At 38.2% G+C, this 21,750-nt stretch overlaps 2 protein-coding genes across 3 annotated transcripts in view; both read left to right on the top strand.

Moving 5' to 3' along the window:
* LOC122084832 (isoleucine--tRNA ligase, chloroplastic/mitochondrial-like) overlaps positions 1-8,701 on the top strand; it is a 38,924-nt gene extending 30,223 nt beyond the window's left edge. Inside the window, exons 8-10 of the mRNA XM_042653256.1 lie at positions 6,614-6,863; positions 7,521-7,700; positions 8,072-8,701. Of these exons, the coding sequence (XP_042509190.1) occupies positions 6,614-6,863; positions 7,521-7,700; positions 8,072-8,314 (673 nt within the window). The 3' untranslated portion in view covers positions 8,315-8,701. The remainder of the gene's footprint in view (positions 1-6,613; positions 6,864-7,520; positions 7,701-8,071) is intronic.
* A 5,651-nt stretch (positions 8,702-14,352) lies between these two features.
* Positions 14,353-21,750, top strand: part of LOC122085056 (phosphoinositide phosphatase SAC8-like) — an 18,608-nt gene continuing 11,210 nt past the window's right edge. Inside the window, exons 1-9 of one of the 2 annotated variants that reach the window (XR_006142001.1) lie at positions 14,353-14,783; positions 16,794-16,868; positions 18,531-18,658; positions 18,745-18,836; positions 18,988-19,045; positions 19,315-19,371; positions 19,450-19,483; positions 19,732-19,812; positions 19,912-20,018. Coding sequence is in view for 1 of the 2 variants with exons in the window: in XM_042653496.1 (XP_042509430.1) it covers positions 14,633-14,783; positions 16,794-16,868; positions 18,531-18,658; positions 18,745-18,836; positions 18,988-19,045; positions 19,315-19,371; positions 19,450-19,483; positions 19,732-19,812; positions 19,912-20,018 (783 nt within the window). In the remaining variant the exon portion in view is untranslated. The remainder of the gene's footprint in view (positions 14,784-16,793; positions 16,869-18,530; positions 18,659-18,744; positions 18,837-18,987; positions 19,046-19,314; positions 19,372-19,449; positions 19,484-19,731; positions 19,813-19,911; positions 20,019-21,750) is intronic. The other variant, XM_042653496.1, reaches the window with a different exon arrangement.

The following is a 21,750-nucleotide window of genomic DNA, read 5'->3' as shown; positions in this document are numbered from 1 at the left end:
CAGGTTGGAGGCCTGATGTATAGGGAGGACTTTGGAACCGAAGTCTCGACACAAAAATTAAATCGGTCTCCAGAATCTAACAAGGTAGGGGCAGACATAAAAGAGGCCATGCCGGAAAGGAAGAGAAAAAACAAGAACTTTAAGAGGAGAAAGGGAAGGGACTTATTGATTCAAATATTAGGGAGGACGACTGGCACGAAAATGGAGACTCGAACTACGACAACAAGATAACTTAGGGAAACAGCCGCGACAAGCCTGCAAATGCGTCTCCACCTAGAAGAGTTGCAGAGTAGAGAAGGTAAGGAAGGCGAAAGAGACAAATGAAGAACAACCAATGGAAGTCCATTGCCTCACACGTATAAAAGATAGAGAAACACAAAGAGTTGTAACCACACCATAGAATACTAGCAAGCAGTAATGGCCAGGATGTGAAAAGGCCACTGATCCTTGGCATGACCATCTGCACCAAAAGTTCAGATAAGTATTCCTCCCAAACACCATCCGAATGGAATCTCTCCCAGGTACAACTAGTAAGTACGACAATCGAGGGGGTAAATGATAGCTTTCGCCGCCTCGATGTGACAACCCACGTCTCGAGGCAAGGTGACATCGGTCTGCAATAAATACACCTCAAACCCTTGAGGTGCCATCCTACTTTTGAACAATTGAGGAGAACACCAACCGACAACTGCTTGAGTAGCCGACCATACCACTGAAAGGAGTGCACTCCCACGTGGCCATGCAAACAAATCTGTGAGAAGTTAAGCAGAGGGAATCTCTTATTTCTACTCCCTCAACCTTTAGCCAAAGCTCAATGGAGTGGGGGACATCTGATATACCATAAACACAATCAGCCAATAAGGGACAAACACGTATATCAAGGAGGGGACAGTTGAAACACCGACCACGTCTGGCTGGCTCCATACGACCAAAACCGATCACCCTCGTGGATTATATCTCACATGTCCTCCAACCACGAATCCGGTCGTCTCACACTGACTAGATACCTGGTTAGCTCTACCAACAAAGACTCGGACATCCTCGCCTACCCGAGTCTGGTCGTCTCCACCAACCAGGAGTTGGTCATCACTACTTATTTGTCTTGAAGACACCATCCGCACCAACCACATGTCTCATCTATTTAATTCATCTCCACAATCCATGTGTCAACTAGATTCTCCTCTACCATAGGACGATGACAACCATAACAGTTTGTATACCTAATCATGGTCCCCAAACTCAACCATGGTCACGTTGATGGTTATCAGATCCGTAAATAACTATGGTCAACTTAACCGTACGAGATCAACCACCTCACCTGTGAGAGAGACCTATCCACCAGTAACGCTCGAGTCCCGATTAGCTATCTAGTGAGCAGGATCACCGGCCACTATATAAGAGAGAGTTAGTAAAAATAAGGGTAAGACACTTAGAACACTCTGAGCTCGACTTCATCTTCTTCCTTTCCTTACTTTAATACTGACCTAGGCGTCAGAGCCTCTTTTCCTAGAGCACCCCTGCGGGCCAATTTCTTATATGTTGATTGCAGGTCCTCACTGAGCGGGAATCTGCAGCAATAGGTCTGACTGTTCAAACCAAGCAATCCAACAACCAGTGAATCATTCACAGAAAAGAAAATCATGATCATGGGATGGATTGCCTACATCTTTGGGTCCACCTAATGGTTCTTATATATATATATATTTGTTTTTGTAGAAGTCCACCTAATGGTTCAATTGCTGTTCCAATGGCCATTAATTACTCTGGTTTGGTCATGCTGTATCAGACCCTCGGTTTAACTCCTAGGAATGTCCATGTTTGGGCCCATGTGATGGGTATCTTGAGGCCCATAGGTCCATCCAGTTTCTGTCCACATAACCATTGAGCAGCAATTTAAAGGAGGATATTTTGGAAATATTGAAGATGTTGACCATCTTTTCTTTTCTTGTCCTTTTGCTTTTCTATTTGGAAGCATGTCCTTCGTTGTTGTTGGCCTTCCAGAAGACACGTGCTTCCCCTTTTGAGAGAGTGGATTTGGATGGATATGACTTTTGCTGGTAGCTCTATTTATGATATTGTTGGTAAGCTTGTCTTTTGTGCTTCCATCAACCACATTTGGATGGAGAGAAATCTTAGAAGATGGTCTTCTAACACTAGATCTTTAGATATAATTTGAAAATCCATCTTTTTCAATGTTAGTTCTAAGCTTGCATCCCTCCCCCATTGCCCTGTAAAGGCTCCTCAAGGAACAAGCTTATTATTGTATTTTGGGGTTTGCCCTCCTCCATTGTGACCCCCTCTTTAGATGCTTTGCCTATCTAGCTTTGTATCTCCTTCCCTCTCTCCCCCCCTTCCCTCTAGCCCTCTTGTTTTCTCCTTTTCAAGTTTATATATTTATTATTCATCCAAAAAACAAGGGGATATTTTCTTCAGATTCAGTGGGCCCCATGGCCAGTTGCATGGAGGAAGAACTTTAGAAGTTCTTTTAGATTTGTGGGTCCCACCTTGAACTTGCATGGAATTTTTCATTATTAGTTGCTATTTATGTAAGTTACTATTTCTAAGTTAGAAGTTTATATCTAGTAGTTATGAGTTGGATAAAATTTTTGTCATTGGTTTCTATTTCAGTTACAAACCATTAGTTGGTTTTCAGTTACCATTTGTGATGTCATCTTAGAATAGATATTTCTAATTTTATTATAATCAGTACTCCCCACCGATGAGGAGAATTTTGCTGTTATAAATAAAACAGTGATTGTATTCAGACCCCAACAATTTAATGAAAATAAAAAAAGAGTTGGATTATTCCAATGGCTGTGAGAGGTAGTGTAGGACAGAGAGTCCTATGTGAGGTGAGATACCTAAGTGAGAGTGAGAGGCTCAAACCATCTATCCCCTTCCTTACTTTCTATTTGTCCGCTGTTTCTATTTACAGTTCTGAGATTTCTTCACATCTGGATCCAATTTAGGGTTCTTTTTTGCTGCTGGAATACTTGTTTGATCCGTAGAAGAGTACCCTACTGCTGCTTCATCAGTTGCTGACTGGGGGAGACAAGAAGACACCTTGCGGTTCAGTCTTTCCATGGTGTTCTGTTGAGATTTCCAAACCCTTTGATCTGCAGATCTGTCCATCAACCTGATCCCAAGTTTGACAGTTTAATTCACTCCATATAGTCTTCCTATGGTGATAATGTCATGTTCATCCAATGGTCTGCTACAATTATAATTTACTATTTTTTGAGTTTTCTTTCTTTGTCTGAGACATCTTAACATCTCAGCATCTAGCCAGTAACTTTGGTTGAGATTTTGAAGCCTGCCTAAATCCCTTACTACCTACCTTCTGTCAATAGTATTATCCCCATCTGAGAAGTTTAGTTACTATTTTGGGAATTGGTTATTTTCCCATAGAAGTTCTTCCTTATGATGTGAGCTGACAGTCAAGCTTGGTCTGGGTTTCGTATCTGTAATTAAACATCAAACCAGGGTGTGTTAATCATATGTTTAATAGGTTTTCTGTTCTTATGCTCATTTTCTGTTAAGCTATTCTATCAGTCCTGTTGCTGGACACATCCTCAAGGTGTCGCCTAGGAGACGACTAAGCGGCCAGGCAGCCTAGTTGGAGTCCTAGGTGGCTGTCGTCTTATTGCACTAGCACCTTACCGCAAGACGCAACACTTATTTGTGTCAAATATCATTAAGTAAATGTTTTAATTTATAATTGTTATTTCTTTGTTTTTTATTTATTTCATTTACTTAATATATTATTCATAACTAAGCAGATACCCCCTATTTGAATCCAATAAAAATAGTTAAAGATCAAATTCTAGAAGGATAAAAGTCGACCCCCCAGTCCGAGAACAAAAACTGAGTTTTTGGTTGTACGAGTGATTTTCAACTTTCAAATGCTAGGGGTTTTCTCAATTCTGATTTCATAAATCTTATCATGGTAAAACATTGTTAAAAGCCATAAGTGTGGTAAAATAATATTTTGGTTTGATATCCATAAAATTATTTTCATTTAGGCAATTTTAACAGCATCCGTGCACTTTAAAATACGTTTGACCATAATATAACTTTGTCATTAAAACTCATATTTGGGTAATCTTATACTTTTTTTTTTATGAATAAATAATTCATTACGAAAGAGAAAAATATACAACCCCTAGAAAGAAGGGGGGAGAAGAAAGAAAGCAAAATCTCATAAAGAGGTAGGATTCCTGATTATAGAGCTAGGAAGCAACAATGTGACAATTTATGGGGGAGGGGGAACAAGTGGAAGACGCTTTAGAGATCTTGGCTTTGACATCAAAGAAGATGGAGTTCCAAATCTTTTCCAAAGGCTGAGAGTTGGAAGTCCATTTTTTATGATTTCTTTCCTTCCCGATTTGGTTTAGAGTGGCATAGAAGTCAAGCTTTCCCACATAGTCAGAAATGGTCTTTCCTTGGAAGGTCATGTCCACCCAGATCCATTCCCTTTGTAGAGGGAGGATTCTTTTATTGACAGGCCAGCATTTGGAGAGAACAAGCTTCCAAATGGGGGAGGAGACAGGGCAATCAATGAAGAGATGATCCGTGTCTTCAGACTCAGAGCCGCATAGATGGCAAGAAAGAGAGGCTTGGATTCCCCGATGGATGAGGAAAGCTTGCGTGGGGAGGCAGTTCTTTAGGGCCCGCCAAGCGATGAAACTTTGACGAGGGATATGATGCTTGAACCAAATGAGACCATGCAAGGGAGAGGGGGTTCCATGAGCTCTAAAGAAATCCCATGCTGATTTTACACTGAATTGACTAGTCGAATCGTGGTTCCAAAGAATAGTATCAGTCCTCTTGAGCCCCCCCAAGAGGAATGGATGACAGGGTGACCAGATTTCAGCTATCTGGTCAAATGTAGGGGCCGGATCAGGGTTCCATCATCCTCATCTCCAAATGCAAGACCATCAGGCTCACACATCTTGCTTTTGCTGATGATCTGATGATCTTCTCCTTGGCCGATGACTCTTCCCTGGGGATGATGGAGGGTCCCCTTCTCCTGGACCATCAGGTTCACGCATCTTGCTCTACCTAATACAAAATGTCTTATGTAAAACTAAAATCATTTGACCAAGAATTAGAGGATTTCTCTAAATGTTGATTTTTGATGATTTGATACGACTTAATGTTGACTTTTGATGATACAAGGCGTATGTAGCATTCTAAATAATGTTAGAAAGAGGAAAATTAAAAAATAACACGGCGCCTAAACGTTTTGGCAGCCCTCCAACACCTTGGTTTGCCTTGGCACCCTGACAAATATGGACACATCATTGTAACCTATTGATAGTCTCTTGGTGATCCTACTGTAGAGTTGGTCTCTATTGCTCTAATTGGGTACTCAGGCTACAATATTCGACCTTGTCCTTGTTTCTAGATTTTAGGTGTTGCCATTTAATGGCACCTTCTACATGTGTAATTGCACTACATGCATGATTTAGAATTCCTGCTAGAAGAGAAGATGGGCTTGTTGTTTTGGATTTGGTTTAATTTATTGCGCACAACTAAACCTATGGGTCAAGTTTTGTTTAAGTTAGGTTTAAGTTGAGCGCCCAATGGGTTATATGGTCCATAAGCTTAGTATTTTTAAGTTTTCTATTGAAATGGGCCTATTATATGAGCTCGAATATTAGTGAGTTAGGTCCTATCCGCAATTAAGTAGTTAGTTTCTTTTTTTGTAATGGATTTAGTTGTTAAATCATTAGAAACTTAGTAGTTTCTATTTGGGTTTGTCTCTTCCCTTTTTGTATTATAGCAACTAGATCTTCAGCGGAGTTGCTATTTTATTAAGTTGTAAGCTACTTGGTTCTAGTGAACTTAATTCTTACATCTTTGTTTCCATTCTCTTTGTTTTGTTTTGGTTTGTGTTCTCCCCTTGTTCTTCCAATCTTATTTCTATGTTTCTCTTCATGCATGTCAGTTTCTCTTGTGTTCTCAGTCTTATCTTAAAGATTCCAGCATTTCCAACCATTTGATAAAACCTTATTTGGATATGATGTTCTTCCCTCTTCAGATTTAATCTGGCCAAAGTTGCAGCACCATTGGATTTGGAGTTTGGGAGTTCGTCATCTGTAGCTTTCTTTTTTCTGTTTTCACTAAGTTTCTAATTTCTGTCATCTTTGCGACTTCTTATTTAACCATTGGATCCTTATGATATTTTTTATACAAGACCAGCAAGTTAGACCAGTTTTCGACCATAATTTTAGTCCCATCAGCTGGCTGGTTAGGGAGATGTTGAACCTTCTATTTTATGCCTTTTAGCTTTTTTAAGCTAGTTCATTGTGATTCTGTCTTGTGGTTGTTTTAGTTTATTAAATCTTACTTTGATTTGTCTAGAACTCATCAATGCATGTCTTGTCCTGTCCACTATTCATTGCAAAATTTTCAACATTATTTGTGAGTCTGGTATTATCAAGAATTCTTGGATTGTGTACTCTACAGTTTACTTTGATACTGAAAAATTCATGCTTACATGCTTGGACCTATGATTACAAGGTTGAAAGCCTGGTGATGCGAGTGTGTTTTTTTTTTTTTTCTATAATTCTCTGGTTTGGTCCTACACTTACAAAGTAATATATTTCAGGGGCACTGCAAGCTTTACAAGGAGAAGTTGTCAAACAGTTCTTGCAGCTCATCTTCTCTCTATTGTTAGAATAATTGCTCCGATATTGCCTCATTTAGCTGAGGATGTGTGGCAACACCTTCCCTTTGAGCATGCCATTGAAGATGGTTCACTTGCCAAATTTGTTTTTGAGGCAGGATGGCCAGATCCAGATGAAAGATGGCTTGCCTTGCCAGTTGAAGACATTGATCTCTGGGAGAAAGTTCTTGAGGTAATGACCAACTCCGGTTGCTGTCCACTTACTGATGTATAATTGCTTCTCCACAAAGGTCTGTTATGGTTAAGATACTCTTAACTTCTTGCAAGTAAAAGTAGATTCGTTTCTTCTGAAGTACTGAATCTTGTCAAAAACTTTCTTACAAGGAGCTGAAGAGCTTTTGAAGCTTTTCTCCAGTTCTGAGGAAAGGTACCATGAGTCTATTAGTCACTTTAGGGTCAAATTTTCATAAATCTTCAAAATATTTCAGAATTGTGTGCAAGAAAATTTGAAGGGGTAAATAGAAGAAAAAAAAAACATACAAGACATTTATTGATTGTTCCCAGGGAAATGTATGAGGAAGGACCGAGACTTGTAACAACTGATTTATTTTTATCATTTGCATCCTGTTGGTTATTGAAAACAAGAGTAATTAAACTATTCACTAATAGTCCATTTTGTATATTTTTGAATCCTGCAGCATATTAGAACACTGCATTTTATCAGCATAATAGATTTTAGATGAAACTGACATTCACCGGTATGAAAACTGTAGGCATGGAAAACAAAACTACGTTATGTGGTGGATATCAGTCCCCCCCCCCCTCCCTTTAATTTGGTTTCATGTCAATTTTTTTTTTAATTTTTATAAATTGATTCATCTTTGACCAGCTAAGGACCGAGGTGAATAAGGTTCTAGAAACTGCTCGTGGTGGGAAGCTAATAGGTTCTAGTCTAGATGCAAAGGTTTATCTACACACTACAGATGCAGACCTAGCATCCAGATTACATGGAATATGTGTGGCCAGCAATGATGCAGATGCATTGCATCGCATATTCATAACATCTCAGGTATGTTGAACTGTCACTTATGCTAATAATTCTACTTATCTTGTGCCATGCACATATTGACTCCACAGGGCACCTTCTTGCGGGTTCAGGCTGAATTTACACAAGTTGATTTCAGTTGTTGACCAAAAAAATATTAAATGGTCTGAAAATATTTCTGTAGGGCAGCATATTACCAATGTTGCACCGAGTCCTTTTCTTCTCGTTTGGGGAAAGAAAGAAGTACCATCAACTATTTGTAGTTGTAGATTCCCTTGCCCATCGAAATTTTGCAGGTTGTGGTTCGGAGGGGGATGATTCTTTGTGTTTTACCCATGCATAAACTCATTCAAACTAAGGATCTAAAACCCGTGAACTAAAGCAAAGAATTGCAGGTTGAAATCCTTGCTTTGCTGGAGAATGAACTGATCGATAGCATTGCATACAAGGGAGAACATCTAATTCAAGGAAAAAGCAGAGTTTGGATTGGTGTCTCTCGTGCTGAGGGTTCAAAATGTGAAAGATGCTGGAACTACTCAACAAAAGTCGGCTCCTTCCCTGAGCATCCTACCCTTTGTTGCCGTTGTTATAATGTTGTTAACATCCAATCGGCTCCTGATATGGCAGCAGTTTGCTAAGTCTTCAAAGGCTGAAGGTGAAAAGGTGACAAACTACCGAGAATTCTGTGATTTGAGTGGCTAAAATTCTTTTTTTCCCCTCACATTCAAGATCTTTTCACAAGTGGAGCCCTCAAATCTGCCCTAATATGTGATGGAGTTATTCATGTTAAAGGATTCTCTTCGGAAGTGGAAAGCTCCGAAAATTGCCATGTTATGTGACAAGAGTTGTCTCTTCAAGGCAAATGAAGTCATCTAGACTGCATAACATGCTTGTGTAGATTAACAGCAAAATTATTCGGTGCCGTCAATTTTTTTACCATTACCCCCATTAAAATGTGTATCACAGATATTTAAATGATTTTGCAATATATCCAATAAAATGTCTAGTTTGTGACTTTTTTGTAATATTAGTAGCTTTCATAAAACAACCCATTTGAGTTGAAAAATTGCCAATTTATGCCCGTTTGGCAAAAGCTTATATATTACTTTGGGCTCAATTTGGTTGCAAGTGAATTAAGGGAAGGACAGTGAAATCCAATTAATATTAAAGTGAAACTTATTTTGAAATCATTACATAATTTTGTAATCAACTCTAATATATTATAAATCTGATTATTAAATTGTACTTTACCTTGTATTTAAATTCCTTTGATTTAAAAACTAAAATAAAGATTACAACTGAAAAATATCATGATTACAAATATTCCATTTTTCATTTACCAAACTCATTTCACCTCCTTTCTTTTCTCTTACTTGCAACCAGATGATGCCTTGGTGTCCAAGGAACATGTCTTGGATACCCAAAGGTCCTAGCTTAACCGAGAGGATGCCTTTTCCAACATGTGGTGGAACAAGATGGCATAAAGCCATTGTAATTCATTCTGTAAGAGTTTGCTTTGAGCAGGCCTTGAAATGTGGTTATTTCTGTTCCTAGTCATTGAATAAATGGTCTTCTTCCCTATAGAAAGTCCCTCTCCCTTGCAACAGGAGAGAGAGCTTCGTCCTCTTTGAGGAGCTGGGAACAAGTTTCTTACATGGCAACAACTTGTTTATCAAGAATGTGGACTGTATTCAGCTTGGAGACATGCAAAGGCCTTAACCAGAGTGTCAAGTGATAATAGGAGGCAGATTGAATTGCTTGAGAACAAAGCCTGTAGTTCGTGATTTGATCTAGATGTTACAAACGCTATATGCCCATCAAAACCCCTCTTTTGAAGATACACCAAAGAGAGATGGGTGAAGGGGAATGGCATGTTGTAGTGGGAGAGAACCAGTGGTGAAGTGGGAATCAAACCAATGTTTGAATTGAAATTGAGATGCTGATGCAAATTCTTTCCTTCATGAATTCGATGAATTCATATATGAAAGATGTTGACAATAAGTTCTTTTAGAATTGACTATTTACAGAGGTGTCCCAGCTTAGGGTCAAGGTTTGGAAGGGGGATTTGCAGGAGAGGGGGAGGGGAAGGGGAAGGGGAGAGGGAGAGGGAGAGGGCGAAGGAAAGGGAGGGAGAGGAGAGAGAAAAATAGAGAGAGCTAGAGGAAGTGGGTAGGGGTAGGGGTAGGGGTAGGGGTAGGGGTAGGGGTAGGGGGTGTTGCAGTGGGAGTGGGAAGAGGGGTGGGGGAGCCAAAAAGGAAGAAATACGAGGTTGGAGGTGAGAAGAATCCATATTTCACAAGATAGGGTTTTTAGTTTTTTTTTTTTTCATTAATAAAATTTGATTCTTAACCAATCCACTAGGACCACTACCAATCATTTTATGCCCGATTTTGGGTGATCTGGCATGATCGAAATCAATCATTATCTGGTCCAAAGACTAATTCGGATCCCAATTCTGGGTTATAAAACCCACCAACGGACCAACACTGCTTGGTGGTTAGAGTGATATTATTGAGAAAGCTATTTTATATCCTAACCTTCACCATACTGCTTGGAGATAGAGAACCTCTTTTTAGGTTCCAGCCCAACGTAACAACTACAATGACATGATGGTTGGGTGTCTGAATCTTTCCAAAAGGTCCTTAGGATCAGCAGAAAGGTGGAGAAGCATCCAACCTTGGAGAAAAATCCTCTCCAATTATTGTCGCTCAATTAGCCATCCGATGGTTGGGTGGACATGGGGATGCTTGTCCATGTGTTCGGATGCATGTCTGAATCTTTCCAACCATTGATCACTAATTGGAGAGGAGCTCCACCAACCTTCTCCAACAATAGCCTCAAAACATCTAATAGTATTGGCAAGGTCTGGATCCGAGTGACGAAATACAATAGCGTTGCGGTGCTTTTAAATAACCCATAATAAGGACGACCATTGTACAACCACATCCAAAGGGTCCCTAAATATAACCCTCAGCAAGATCCTGGAAAAAAGAAACAAACTCAATTAAAGAGTTTTCAATAATGATAAAAACATCTATTCTAAAAAGTGATGCTCTCCAACAAGCGGCAACTAAAGGACAAGTAGAATTGTATGAAGTCCTGATCTCGGTCCATTTTTCACAAATGAAGCATAAAGGGCAATCAGAAATATTCCACCTATGAAGGAGAATATTAATTGCTATAGTGTTAGAGCAGCACTACCAAAAAAACAATTATGCTTTAAACCCTTTAAGTGTCCCTAAAAAGGATTTCAAATAGAGGTGTTGCTCGACGGAGAATGAGCAAGAGTCTCTCCATAGGACATGAAATAGGTAGTCCAAACAAAAAAAGAACAATTTTTTGCTGGTGCCCAAAGCCGACCCTCTTGTGGGTTATTTAGACATAAAGGGATTGACAAGATTCGCAAGGCCTCAAAAGGGGAAAAGGTGCACTACACTAGGGCAACATTCCACTAATGGGTTGTGGGACAATAAGGTTCAAACCAATTAAGGCTCACTGAGGAGATGCAGGGAAAGAATACTCCCAAAAGGAAGATCTGGACCGCAAGGATCAGAGCATATGAAAATTGAGTTTGAAATCATTATTTGTTGGATGATTAGGCACATGCACTTATTGGCTACCGTGCTAGTGCATGGGCCACGAGACTAAGTAGCGTTCTCTTCCCTCCCATTATATAATAGGCAACAATTCTCTTTTAGGGAGTAGAGGATGCATCAACACCTTTCACTTTCTATCTCTCTCCTCTGGGCAATAAAGTCATTTCATACCCTAGGGAGAGAGACAAAGAGCAAGAGTAGTTGGAGCACCCATTGCTTCCAAACAGAATCATTGTCCATTGTATAATATATAAATGGAAAAAGTTTGGGCACTTTGCCAAGGTGCCTAGCATATGTCATCATCTTTCTTCCCCCTTTGGAAAATACTCCCTTACCCTCCTATGTCTAGCCTGTGATTGGTGCATGTCGTTAGCTTACCGAAAGTTGGTGACATATCCAACCTTCTCCTATATAAATACCACATAATACCATGAGAAGATAATTGCTAGCAGAGTTGGTGGTATCTTTGCCAATTTGCCCCTAGGTTAGTCATTGGTGGATCCACTCTTTTGTTTCTCTAAGAGGGGGTTAGAGTCCCTTGTAAATATTTTTTAAGGAATGTCTGGGAGCATACAACCTCGACCCTATGTTTATCTCTCTCCTCCCCTTGTGTATTGACTTGACTGCCTCCTTTAATGTACCAAAAGGGAGGGTATAAGTGGGTGTTTCCTGTCGTTGTAGTATACGACCCCAGATAGGAGACAATTTCCCTATGTTTTAAGGGAAAAAATTAATAAAAAACGGACAAGAGATCACTGCCTAATCGCATGGCCCCTACACCAACATGGGGCCCAATGTGAGCATGCATAGGGACAACAACATCAATGAGATTTTTTATTTCATAAGGAGTGAGGTAGTAATTTAATGCGTCATGTTTTTGGGCACATAGGCCAAGTGACCATGTAGGTTTCCTTTCTCTTACAACAATGTAGGAAAAAGGCTGGGCACACCATGCACGTACCGCAAGCTAGCTCCCATTGTGTCTATCTCTCTCTTTTCCCCTTGAGATGACCCATGCCCCTCCTATATAATGTATTCTTATAACATGGTGCAAACTACCTTACATAAATATTTGACTCTCAAGACCTTGGCCCACAGATCCCCTTCTTTATTTAGTAACCTCCAACCCAATTTGAGGAGAAGAGTTTTCTTTGAGTTAAGGAATCTCTCAATCCCAAACCACCTTGACTTTTAGGGGAACAAATCGTATTCCTAGAAATAAGATGAGTCTCCTAAAGCCACCTTTATCTCCATTCCAGAATCTCAAGCAGATGGAATCAAGATTTTTATAAATTTTAAGGGGGGAAAACAAAAAGTTAAGCAGGAATGGCAGCCAAAACGAATTGAGTCAAAATCTTCCTACTAGTATAAGAAAGAAGATGGGATTTCCAAATGGATAAACAACTCTCAACTCGATTCACAATGTATTTAACAACTGCAACTTTGGATCTTGGACAAAAAAGGTTAGGTGCCAAGTAAATAGAATCTATAGGTATTTCCTTGATTCCAATAAGAGATTTGCGGTGTGTTGTATCCTCTACAAAAACATTACTACTAAAAAAGAGACCACGCTCATCAAGATTTATATATTGATTAGATAGATCAGAAAAAGAGTTCTAGCACAATTTTAATAGTAAAAAGATCATCGATAGTTGCTTGACAAAAATAAATATATCATCAACAAAAGGAGATGAGAATCTTCGGGGCATGTCGAGCAAGTTTAATCCTACAAAACATGTCTAAATATATTTGTAGGCTACTAATAGTCGAGAGAGAGGACTTCTATTAAAATAATAAAAATGTAGAGGCTAAAAGGACACCTTCATGACGGATGCCCCTAGAGAGTTCAATGTTCTCAAAGGAGCTGCTATTGAGCATAATCAAATAGGAAACAAAGAACAAGAGGTGACCAACAATATCACACTATGTATACCCGGCCAAGACCCAAGAACTCAAAAATAGTCCTTATAAACTCCACTCACGTCTATCATATGCTTTGGCCATATCCCACTTAATAGTAACAAAACAACACTTCCCTTTTTATGGCTAAGAAAGTGAAAATTTTTCTTGAGCAATGATAATGTTATTGAAAATTTGTCTCTTAGGTATGAAATTTGCTTGAAAAGGGAAGACTTAAGAAAGTAAAATAGACTTCATCCTATTGCCCAAACTATTAATTATTATTTTATAAGACACATTAGACAAACTGATAGGTAAAAAATCATCAACTTTCAGTGCACCATCGTTCTTTGGGATAAGATAAATTAAAGTGTGGTTAACACCAAAAGGAAGGCAATGACTCAGATAAAAAATCACTCACAAATCTACAAACATCACTCTCCTGCCAAATTATAAAAACAAACTTTCAAACCATCAATTCCAAGGCTATAAAAAGGCCCAAAAGAGAAAGCTACCCTTTTAATGTCATATTTAGAGGGGTAACACACAATGCCTAAGAAGTCCCAGTCAACACAACAGAAGGAAACAAACACTCAACAAAAGAAGGGTCCAGGAAATTAGAAGTAGAATATAAACCCTAAAAAAAAAATTGCAAATTCTCTAGCTATAGCCCGGGTATCACCAATTCTAACCCCATTACCATTTAGCTGAGAGAGGCTCTTGGATTTGGAACAATATTGCGAGTTATTCTTCCTATTCTAGAGTATATAGTTTATCAGATATCTGTAATGGTAGACACACTTGCTTTTGGTTTGATCCTTGGGTGCCTTCATTACCTCTGTTTAGTTTGTCCGTAGATGTGGTTAGACAGGATCCTTTAGCTAAGATTAGTGATTTTATTTCAGTAAATAAATGGAATACTAATTTTTTTTTTCTTTATATTTACTAACTAGCTTGGTAGCTGCAGTTCTTAAGGTTCCCATCTCCCCATCCGATGACTCAGCATGGATCTCTATCCACCAAAATTGCCCTTAAATATTTGGGTAAAGATAGATCCTTGCACTTACCCTGCCCCATGAAGGCAGTCCGGTCGAGACCTATTTTTTGTTTTTCTGGTAGAACGGTCGAGACCTTTGGCGCCGAGGACTGATATTGTTAATTTGTGGATTAGTGTGTGATTAGAGCATGATAATGGATTAGTGTATGATTAGAGTATGATTTGGTTGTTGTTTTAACCACTAACACCGAGGCTAGTCAAAGCCTCAAACGACTTGTCGTTATTAACGTCCTATAGACTGAGTCAGCTGGACGTTAAGAATTGATCCCTTGGGGCTGACCAGCTGAGTCAACTGACGAGTTGTTCAAAAAAAAAAAGAAAACTTATTCAACAAGTGTTGCAGGATTCGAGCTCAGAAGCTTTTTAGGTTTTCTGTTGATTGTTCTTTACGTAGTGGGAGAGAAATGGAAAATCTCATCCCCTCAGGGGGATTCAAACTATGCGAACAGATGGAGTTGGTGGAATTCCCTGACAAATTCGTTATAAGATCCTTGGATTCTCCCGGTGAAGCCTTCTCTATCAATCGTTCCGACGGCAACATTGAGACGCAAATTGGTTAGAGCTTATTCTGATAATTTCCTCTTTTCTTTTGGGTTTTATTGCGTTCTATATTCATTTTTTTGCTCTAATTAATACGATTACCTTCGGAACTGCTACGTTTCATCGATCATGTAATTGTCGAATTTCAGATATTTATATTGGTATTTTTCGTCGAAGAATTCGAACTTAATCATGTTCTTAAACAACCAAAGTTCAAGTATTGGTAGTGGCATAATGCTCTATTGCCATGGAATTGAAGAATCATATGGCATAAGAATAAGGCCTATTGAAGTTCACCCAAGTATTTCGTTATAGTCCGGCTTATATTTCTTTTGATTCTCAAGTACCCTTTGGTTCGAACTTTAGACATGCCTTTTATCTCATTTCATGGATAAAAAATACACAATCATCAACCACCATACACAGTGGAAACTTAACTTATCTAATAACCAATGCAAAGATATAAAACTAAAATACATGTCGACTACATGAGGTAAAAGGATGAATATGAGAGGGAGGTTGGAAGATGTAAAAGGAAAACAGGCATTCATAAAATAGACTTTCTTTCTAAGAAGTGTCTGAAAACTTGAGAACTTTCTCGAAGTTCTTTGAGTTTAGAACAATGGATTATTTGAATAGTCTCTGCCTTTCTCTATTACAGACGAATTATCCAACAATTAATCATAGATGTACTGATTTTAACTTTGGTTTTTGGGTAGCCTGGTTTCATCCAGATTGGAGTTTCCATTAATTCTGACCAAGGTAAATCTTATTGAGGCTTTGTTGGCTGGCTGGTAGTGGCCACCATGTCAGACATGAAGCTCATGCATTGGAACATTTCTGGGTTCTGTTAACCCAAAGCTGTTGGACAAGATTGGGAGCTAAACCAAGCTCCTTGACCTGATTAGTTCTACTTTATGAAACTAAGCATGAGCAATTCGTGCTTCACCACCCTTACATTCTGCAGGGAGTATTTACTCTTTTCATCATTGATTATGTCGTTCACACTTGTTGGTATATTAGTTTGATATTTCCCTTTCTAAATATGGGCCACTTTTTTTTTTTTCTGACAAATAATATGGGACGGTCTTCTCACTTTTCATTGTTTACATGAACTCTAAACTCCTCGATTTGGTTATCTCAGTGGTCTGCACTGGGTACTGGGGCTTCAATACTACTCACTTGGTAGCTCATCTGACTTCATGAGTCAAAGCTTCAGTTATTTGGGTTGTTGAGGCACATGAGCAAGCAGACTGGAAAACTGACTAAGTTGATGTCCAAGTTGACTCAGCAAGGTCTGGCCCAGTATTTCCAATTATGTGCATCACCTGACAAATAAGCCTGTGTCCAAGTAATAATTCATATGGCAGTTTTTTGGTAGTCGAAAAGGCACCTTGTGTTGGTTATGCCAACCTTTTTGCTCATGTGGGAAATTACTGCCATATAGCATGCTTAACCATGGGGAAAACATTTTTTTTTTTTTTCACTAAAAATTTTGAAATTTATGTTGATATTCGAGGGAAAGTCCAATATATGGTGACATGCAGCTGAATAGATAGGTGAACTAGATGCTTGGCCAATTCTGTGGTAATCTGTTTACTGCATGGTTTGGATTGGCCAAATCATCCCCTCATGTGACTGAAATAGGAGACTTTACCTGATGAAGAAATTTAGGTGTTGCTGGAGGAGGTGGTAGTTTTCTGTTTATAACTGAAGAGGCATAAAAGGACAGTAAGACTGTAACATGAGAGCCAAAGTCACTAGATATTTTATGCAGTTTTCGCTTGTAAATTTTGTCGAGTTTGTAAAACTTTGCTGATGCAATTCAAATTTGAACATAATCTGCCGACTGAGAATTGATCATAAAGTAATAAACAATCTCAGTGCACCATGTATATATTCTGGACACTGGTCTTAGTCCTGTTCTTTCCATGTTTAGTACATAATAGACCTAAAAAGTCTCACCTACAGAGTTTCGGAGTCTTACCTGTGATGACTGATTGGTTTCTTTTTTAATTGATGCAGGTGATTTATATTCTGGAAGTCAATCGAAAGTTTCTAAAATTTATGGCGTGGTTGGAACAATACGATTACTTGCAGGTACATCTTTGTGGGCATGAATTTAGATTAGGTAAAATTTTCTCTATTTTCCATGTGCAAGAGAAGATTGATGGTAAATTTTCTTCTAGTATGGAGTTCTATTGACCTTTTTTACGCAAGTATTGTGAAAAATGTGCTTTTATATATGTTCAGAAAAAAAAAAAGTAATGTTCCTTCTAAAGAACGACACCTTAAAGTAGTTCAGAGTAAATTGGTGGTAGCAATTGGCCTCATTTCATGATACAGATTATATGCCAACCTGCGCCTACCAGTTTTTAAATGGGCCAGGAAAGGCAAAATGCACTCTGTTTGTTAATTGTGCTAGGCTCAAGAAGACTAGGTGGGCCACAATGAAAAATAGAAGGCTTTTTTTTTTTTTTTTTGGCAGGCTGAGCTGGTTGTATGGGCTACATACCAAACCTCAACTTGGCCATTAGATGGGCCCAGAATAGTGAAACTGAGACCAGCTTAATTGGCCCGGAACAAGGGGCAGGGTTTAAAGTGGATCAGTTCTGGTCGGCCAGTCTAGTAGACAAACTGGGCTAAGAATTGGCACCCTGAGTATATATTCTAATTTTATGGCCAAATATTAGAGCGAAGTGGATGAAATGGAAAGGTGTTTCTAGAATGTTGTGGATACAAGGGGGCTTTAAAATGGATTAGTTCTGATCAGCTATAAAAACTGGGCTAAGAGTTGCCACTCCAAGTGTAGATTAGAGGTGCTTTTAGAGTGTGGTGTGATTGGCACAATCCACTGATATTAACAGAAATTTTTTATAGGACAGCTATAAGATTAGTAGTGGTGTATGGAGTTGAATGTTGGTCGGTAAAGAAGCCAAATATGAGTAAAAATAATGTATCTGAGATAAGGGTGTTGAAATGAGTGGGTGGTAAACTAGAAAAGATAAAATAAGTAATGAACACATAGAGGTAATCTAGGAGTAGGCTCCAACACATGATAAGTTGAGAGAAATTTGTTTCAGGTTTCATGGTCATGTGCTGCTAATATATATGTAAATGTACAAGGGTGTTTGTTATGATTACAGGAGCTGAAAGAGCTAGGGGCAAGCCCAAATGACATGGGGAGAAGTGGTGAGAAAAGACATGCATGAATCAGGGTTTAGAACAAGTAAGGCTTTGAGTAGAGTTGAATGGAAAAACAGGATCATATGGCCAACATATCTAGTTAGGATGAGTGCTTAATCCAATTGAGTTGTTATGGCCAAATATTTCCATGCATGGGTCCCGCGGATGTTTATTGATGTACAACAACATGTAAAATAAGGCTGTCATTTTGGCTTCTATTCAAGATCAATAACTTCGTGGTTGGTATTATTTTTGTTGTTTACGGGAAAATTTTTGGAGTTTACTGTAGTGCAATAAATACATCTCCTTCCAATAAATGTTTCTCTAGTCAAGTTTTATCTGGGATCTCTGGCAAAAAACTGGGTTTAAAGACTTAACAAGAAGGTATCCACTGTAGAAGTTTCTAGTACCCAAAAAAAAAGAGTTCTTTGTTTTCCTTTGGATGTTACCAAATTCTTTCAGGGAGTTTTCACTAGCTTAATATAATCTGCCAGCAGAATGTTACCGAAAAGCCTCATTTTAAATCACTCCTACAACTGGAAATGTTTGACGTTGACATTAGTACTTCTGTTACAGGGGCATATGTACTAGTAATTACTTCTCAGAAGAAAGTTGGCACTTATCTTGGTTTCCCCGTTTTCCGAGTTATGTCAATGAAGTTTCTGTCCTGTAACGAGGCTTTGAGGCATTCACCTTCTCAAGAAGTAAGGTTTCATAAAACCATTAAATATATCACCTGAAGTTTTGTTCAAAAGTTATCAGCCTGTGAACTTGACATCATTTTGAGCAGAAAAGAGACGAGGCTTGCTTCATGACTCTGTTGCGAACTGTGGAATCAACTCCTGGCTTGTTTTATTCATATGGAATTGATCTGACATTGAAGTAAGTGCTGTACCCGTGCAGAAGGTTCTTGCAATAATTCATGTTTTGTAGTGTAATACATTGTGTTTTACTTTGATTATTATCAGAGTGCTGAGTTGAATGTCCTCTGTCAAAACTAATGCTTTCAAGATCTTCTGACCATTTCTACCAGCCTACAAAGAGCATTCAGGTTAACTGAGGAGAGGGCAAGCAAACCGCTTTGGAAACAAGTAAGTTGGGTTATGATGTTCTTTTATTTCTTAATTAAGAATTTTTTTGTGATGACATACCACTGTAAAACTTCTTAGCTAAAATAAGTCTCTTTCTGATTTCTGAACAGCTATGTGTTCATGTTTAATTTCAAGTCATATGTTCCTTTCTAATTTCTTTTCTAATTTTGAATTATTAATTTCAAGTCATATGTTCTATTTTTAATGCATTTTCTGTGATTTGAGTACATTACTTATCTTGAGGTTCTAAAGATATAATTACCTTTCAGGCTGATCCTCGCTTTGTATGGAACAGAAATTTGTTGGAAGAGCTTATTGAGTGTAAGGTAGACATTGTTTCTGTAGTATATATTACTTGAAAACCATTTTGGTTACTAATATGGCATGACTTTTTCTTGCTGCAGCTTGATCCATTTATCATTCCTCTGGTGCAAGGAAATATCCTTAGTTTATCACTGCATATGATTCTCCTTCAAATCTTCTTCTTTTTCTCTCTCTCTCTCTCTCTCTCTCTCTCTCTCTTATCATGATTTCAATATAGATCAGAGAAAATTTTAGGTTTCAGCGATGAGCAACATTGGGCGTGAGGTTAAAATTTGATTCAATGGTTGGGGTACTTCCAAAACTGGTGGAGTTTCCTGAATCCATTCAACTATTTGCATTGTTCCAACTTAACCAAGGCTTAGGCTTTCAGACTATGCAGTTCATGCTTAAAGATGCTCCAGCAAATATTACTTTGATCTCAAGGAGGTGTACTCGGCGTTTAGGTCTGATGCTCTAGAGAAAATCGGTGCATGATTTTCTGATTTGTTTATTTTTGGAAGCAATTTTAATTTGTTTTGATATCATTATATGGTCAAACTTAGGAACAAGAATGTGGAGAAGAGGAGCTAACCTTGAAGGAGATGCTGCTAATTTTATTGAGACTGAGCAATTGCTGGAGTTGGAAGGTTTCAAATCCTCATTTTTGCTGGTATTGTTGCATTTTTTGCTTTCCACTTCAGATGTTCATGTTTTAATAGTGCTATCTTAAAGTGTAATCTTTGCAGTGGAACTATTACTACTGATTTCCTTATTATAGCTGGTCTACTGTGTCATTTAACAGCTGTGTCTTGAGGAAGTACTTAGCTCAAATTTGGTTAACTATGCTAGAACTATATATCCTGCCTAAAATATATGCTCTGGGAGTTCCTTTGATCTAATGTATTCATTTTTGCATAAATTTTTGACAATGAATTCGCAGCTCCTCGGAGTTTTGTGAATTATAGACATGAGTGCCTTTATTTCTAACTCTATACTTATATAAGCTGGATTTTGATCCGAAGTCTGATAATTGAAACAGATTTTCTAATATGCTCTAACATGCCGGCTAAAGTAACTGTATCTGCAAATGCTGGTAATATTTCTTCAATGAAAAACAATTATAAATAGCTTATATTAAAATTTCAATGACATTGATGTGGCTGATAAGGCATGGTTCAGCTATCATCTTCTCTAGACGTTTGAAAAAGGGGAAAGTTGTGGTAGCAAGCGTCCATTATGCCAAAGTAGTAACAAAATGATCCAACGGTTTTTTTTTTTTTTTTTGCTACAGATCAGAGAAAGAATATATTAAAAAATGTGGTTGAAATCATCCTTTATGTTCTTCCTCTTTTTTGGCAATCTTCTTTATTCTTCTCCAGCAACTTTCTGGCAAGCTCCGGCAACCTCTTTGGTGATCTACTATTACTCTCAGCTGACTGAGAAGACATACCAACAATACCATTAGCATCATCAACATCGTTGAGCGTGTCATCTTTGCCAACCTCAATACCGTAGCTTTGTTGTTGATCATCTAAATATGATTGTCATGCCCCCTGCAAGGGCAAATTTGCATTGACTGCGGATTCCTTATGATCATCAGTCAAATATTACATAGTCAGAAGAAATCCTGACACCCTAACAAGCGCTTGTTATGTATATCATATTCCTTTGAAGAAACATAACCATTGAAAACTCTTTCTAACTCAACTTCGAAAGACTTGTCCAAATAATTCGAAACAGTACTATCATAATTTATGGTCATTACCCTGCTATTGCATAGTTTGTATTAGTAAAATTAGACTAAGTAGAAATGACTGACATGATCCTGTTCAATAAATAAAAAGGTAAATAGACTGAACATTCCTGACCTACAATTATGGTGGAGGCTGACATTATCCTTTCCATGAAATTCTCAATAGAGCAATAAAGTACTCTTTCCAATCGAAGAAATAGTTGTCAATTTTCCCTTGAGAAGCATTTGAATTAGTTTTTGGCAAAGTTCTTATAACTTCTAAGCATTTTTGAATCTCATCTACATTTTTCATGCAATGTGTAGAGTTGGAAATCAAATTGTGGATTTTGGTTAAATCAGATGAAGTAATTCTGGTCCTAAATATTTCCTTTGTGATTAATACAATTGAAAGCGTAGATGGTTATCGAAGTTTATTTATTTGATTCTTTCTCGTCAATCTGGTGCATGTGCTGCCACATATATGGATGAGAGAAATTCCTTCATTTGCTTAGCAGCTGAATCTGAATTATTGCTTGTACTTCTTATATGAACTGGATTCTTGTTGCTTAACACTGTTCATATATTGTTGTCAACTGATGTAAATGTTGAGCAATCAATGATACTAAGATTGATATTCTTGTTTTACTTGTTAATTTTTTTTTTTTTTTTT

This window comes from Macadamia integrifolia, chromosome 7, assembly GCF_013358625.1.
Source record: "Macadamia integrifolia cultivar HAES 741 chromosome 7, SCU_Mint_v3, whole genome shotgun sequence".
Classification (NCBI taxonomy): Eukaryota; Viridiplantae; Streptophyta; class Magnoliopsida; order Proteales; family Proteaceae; genus Macadamia; species Macadamia integrifolia.
Note: the sequence above shows the minus strand (reverse complement) of the source record. Positions and strands in the feature narration are given on the sequence as shown.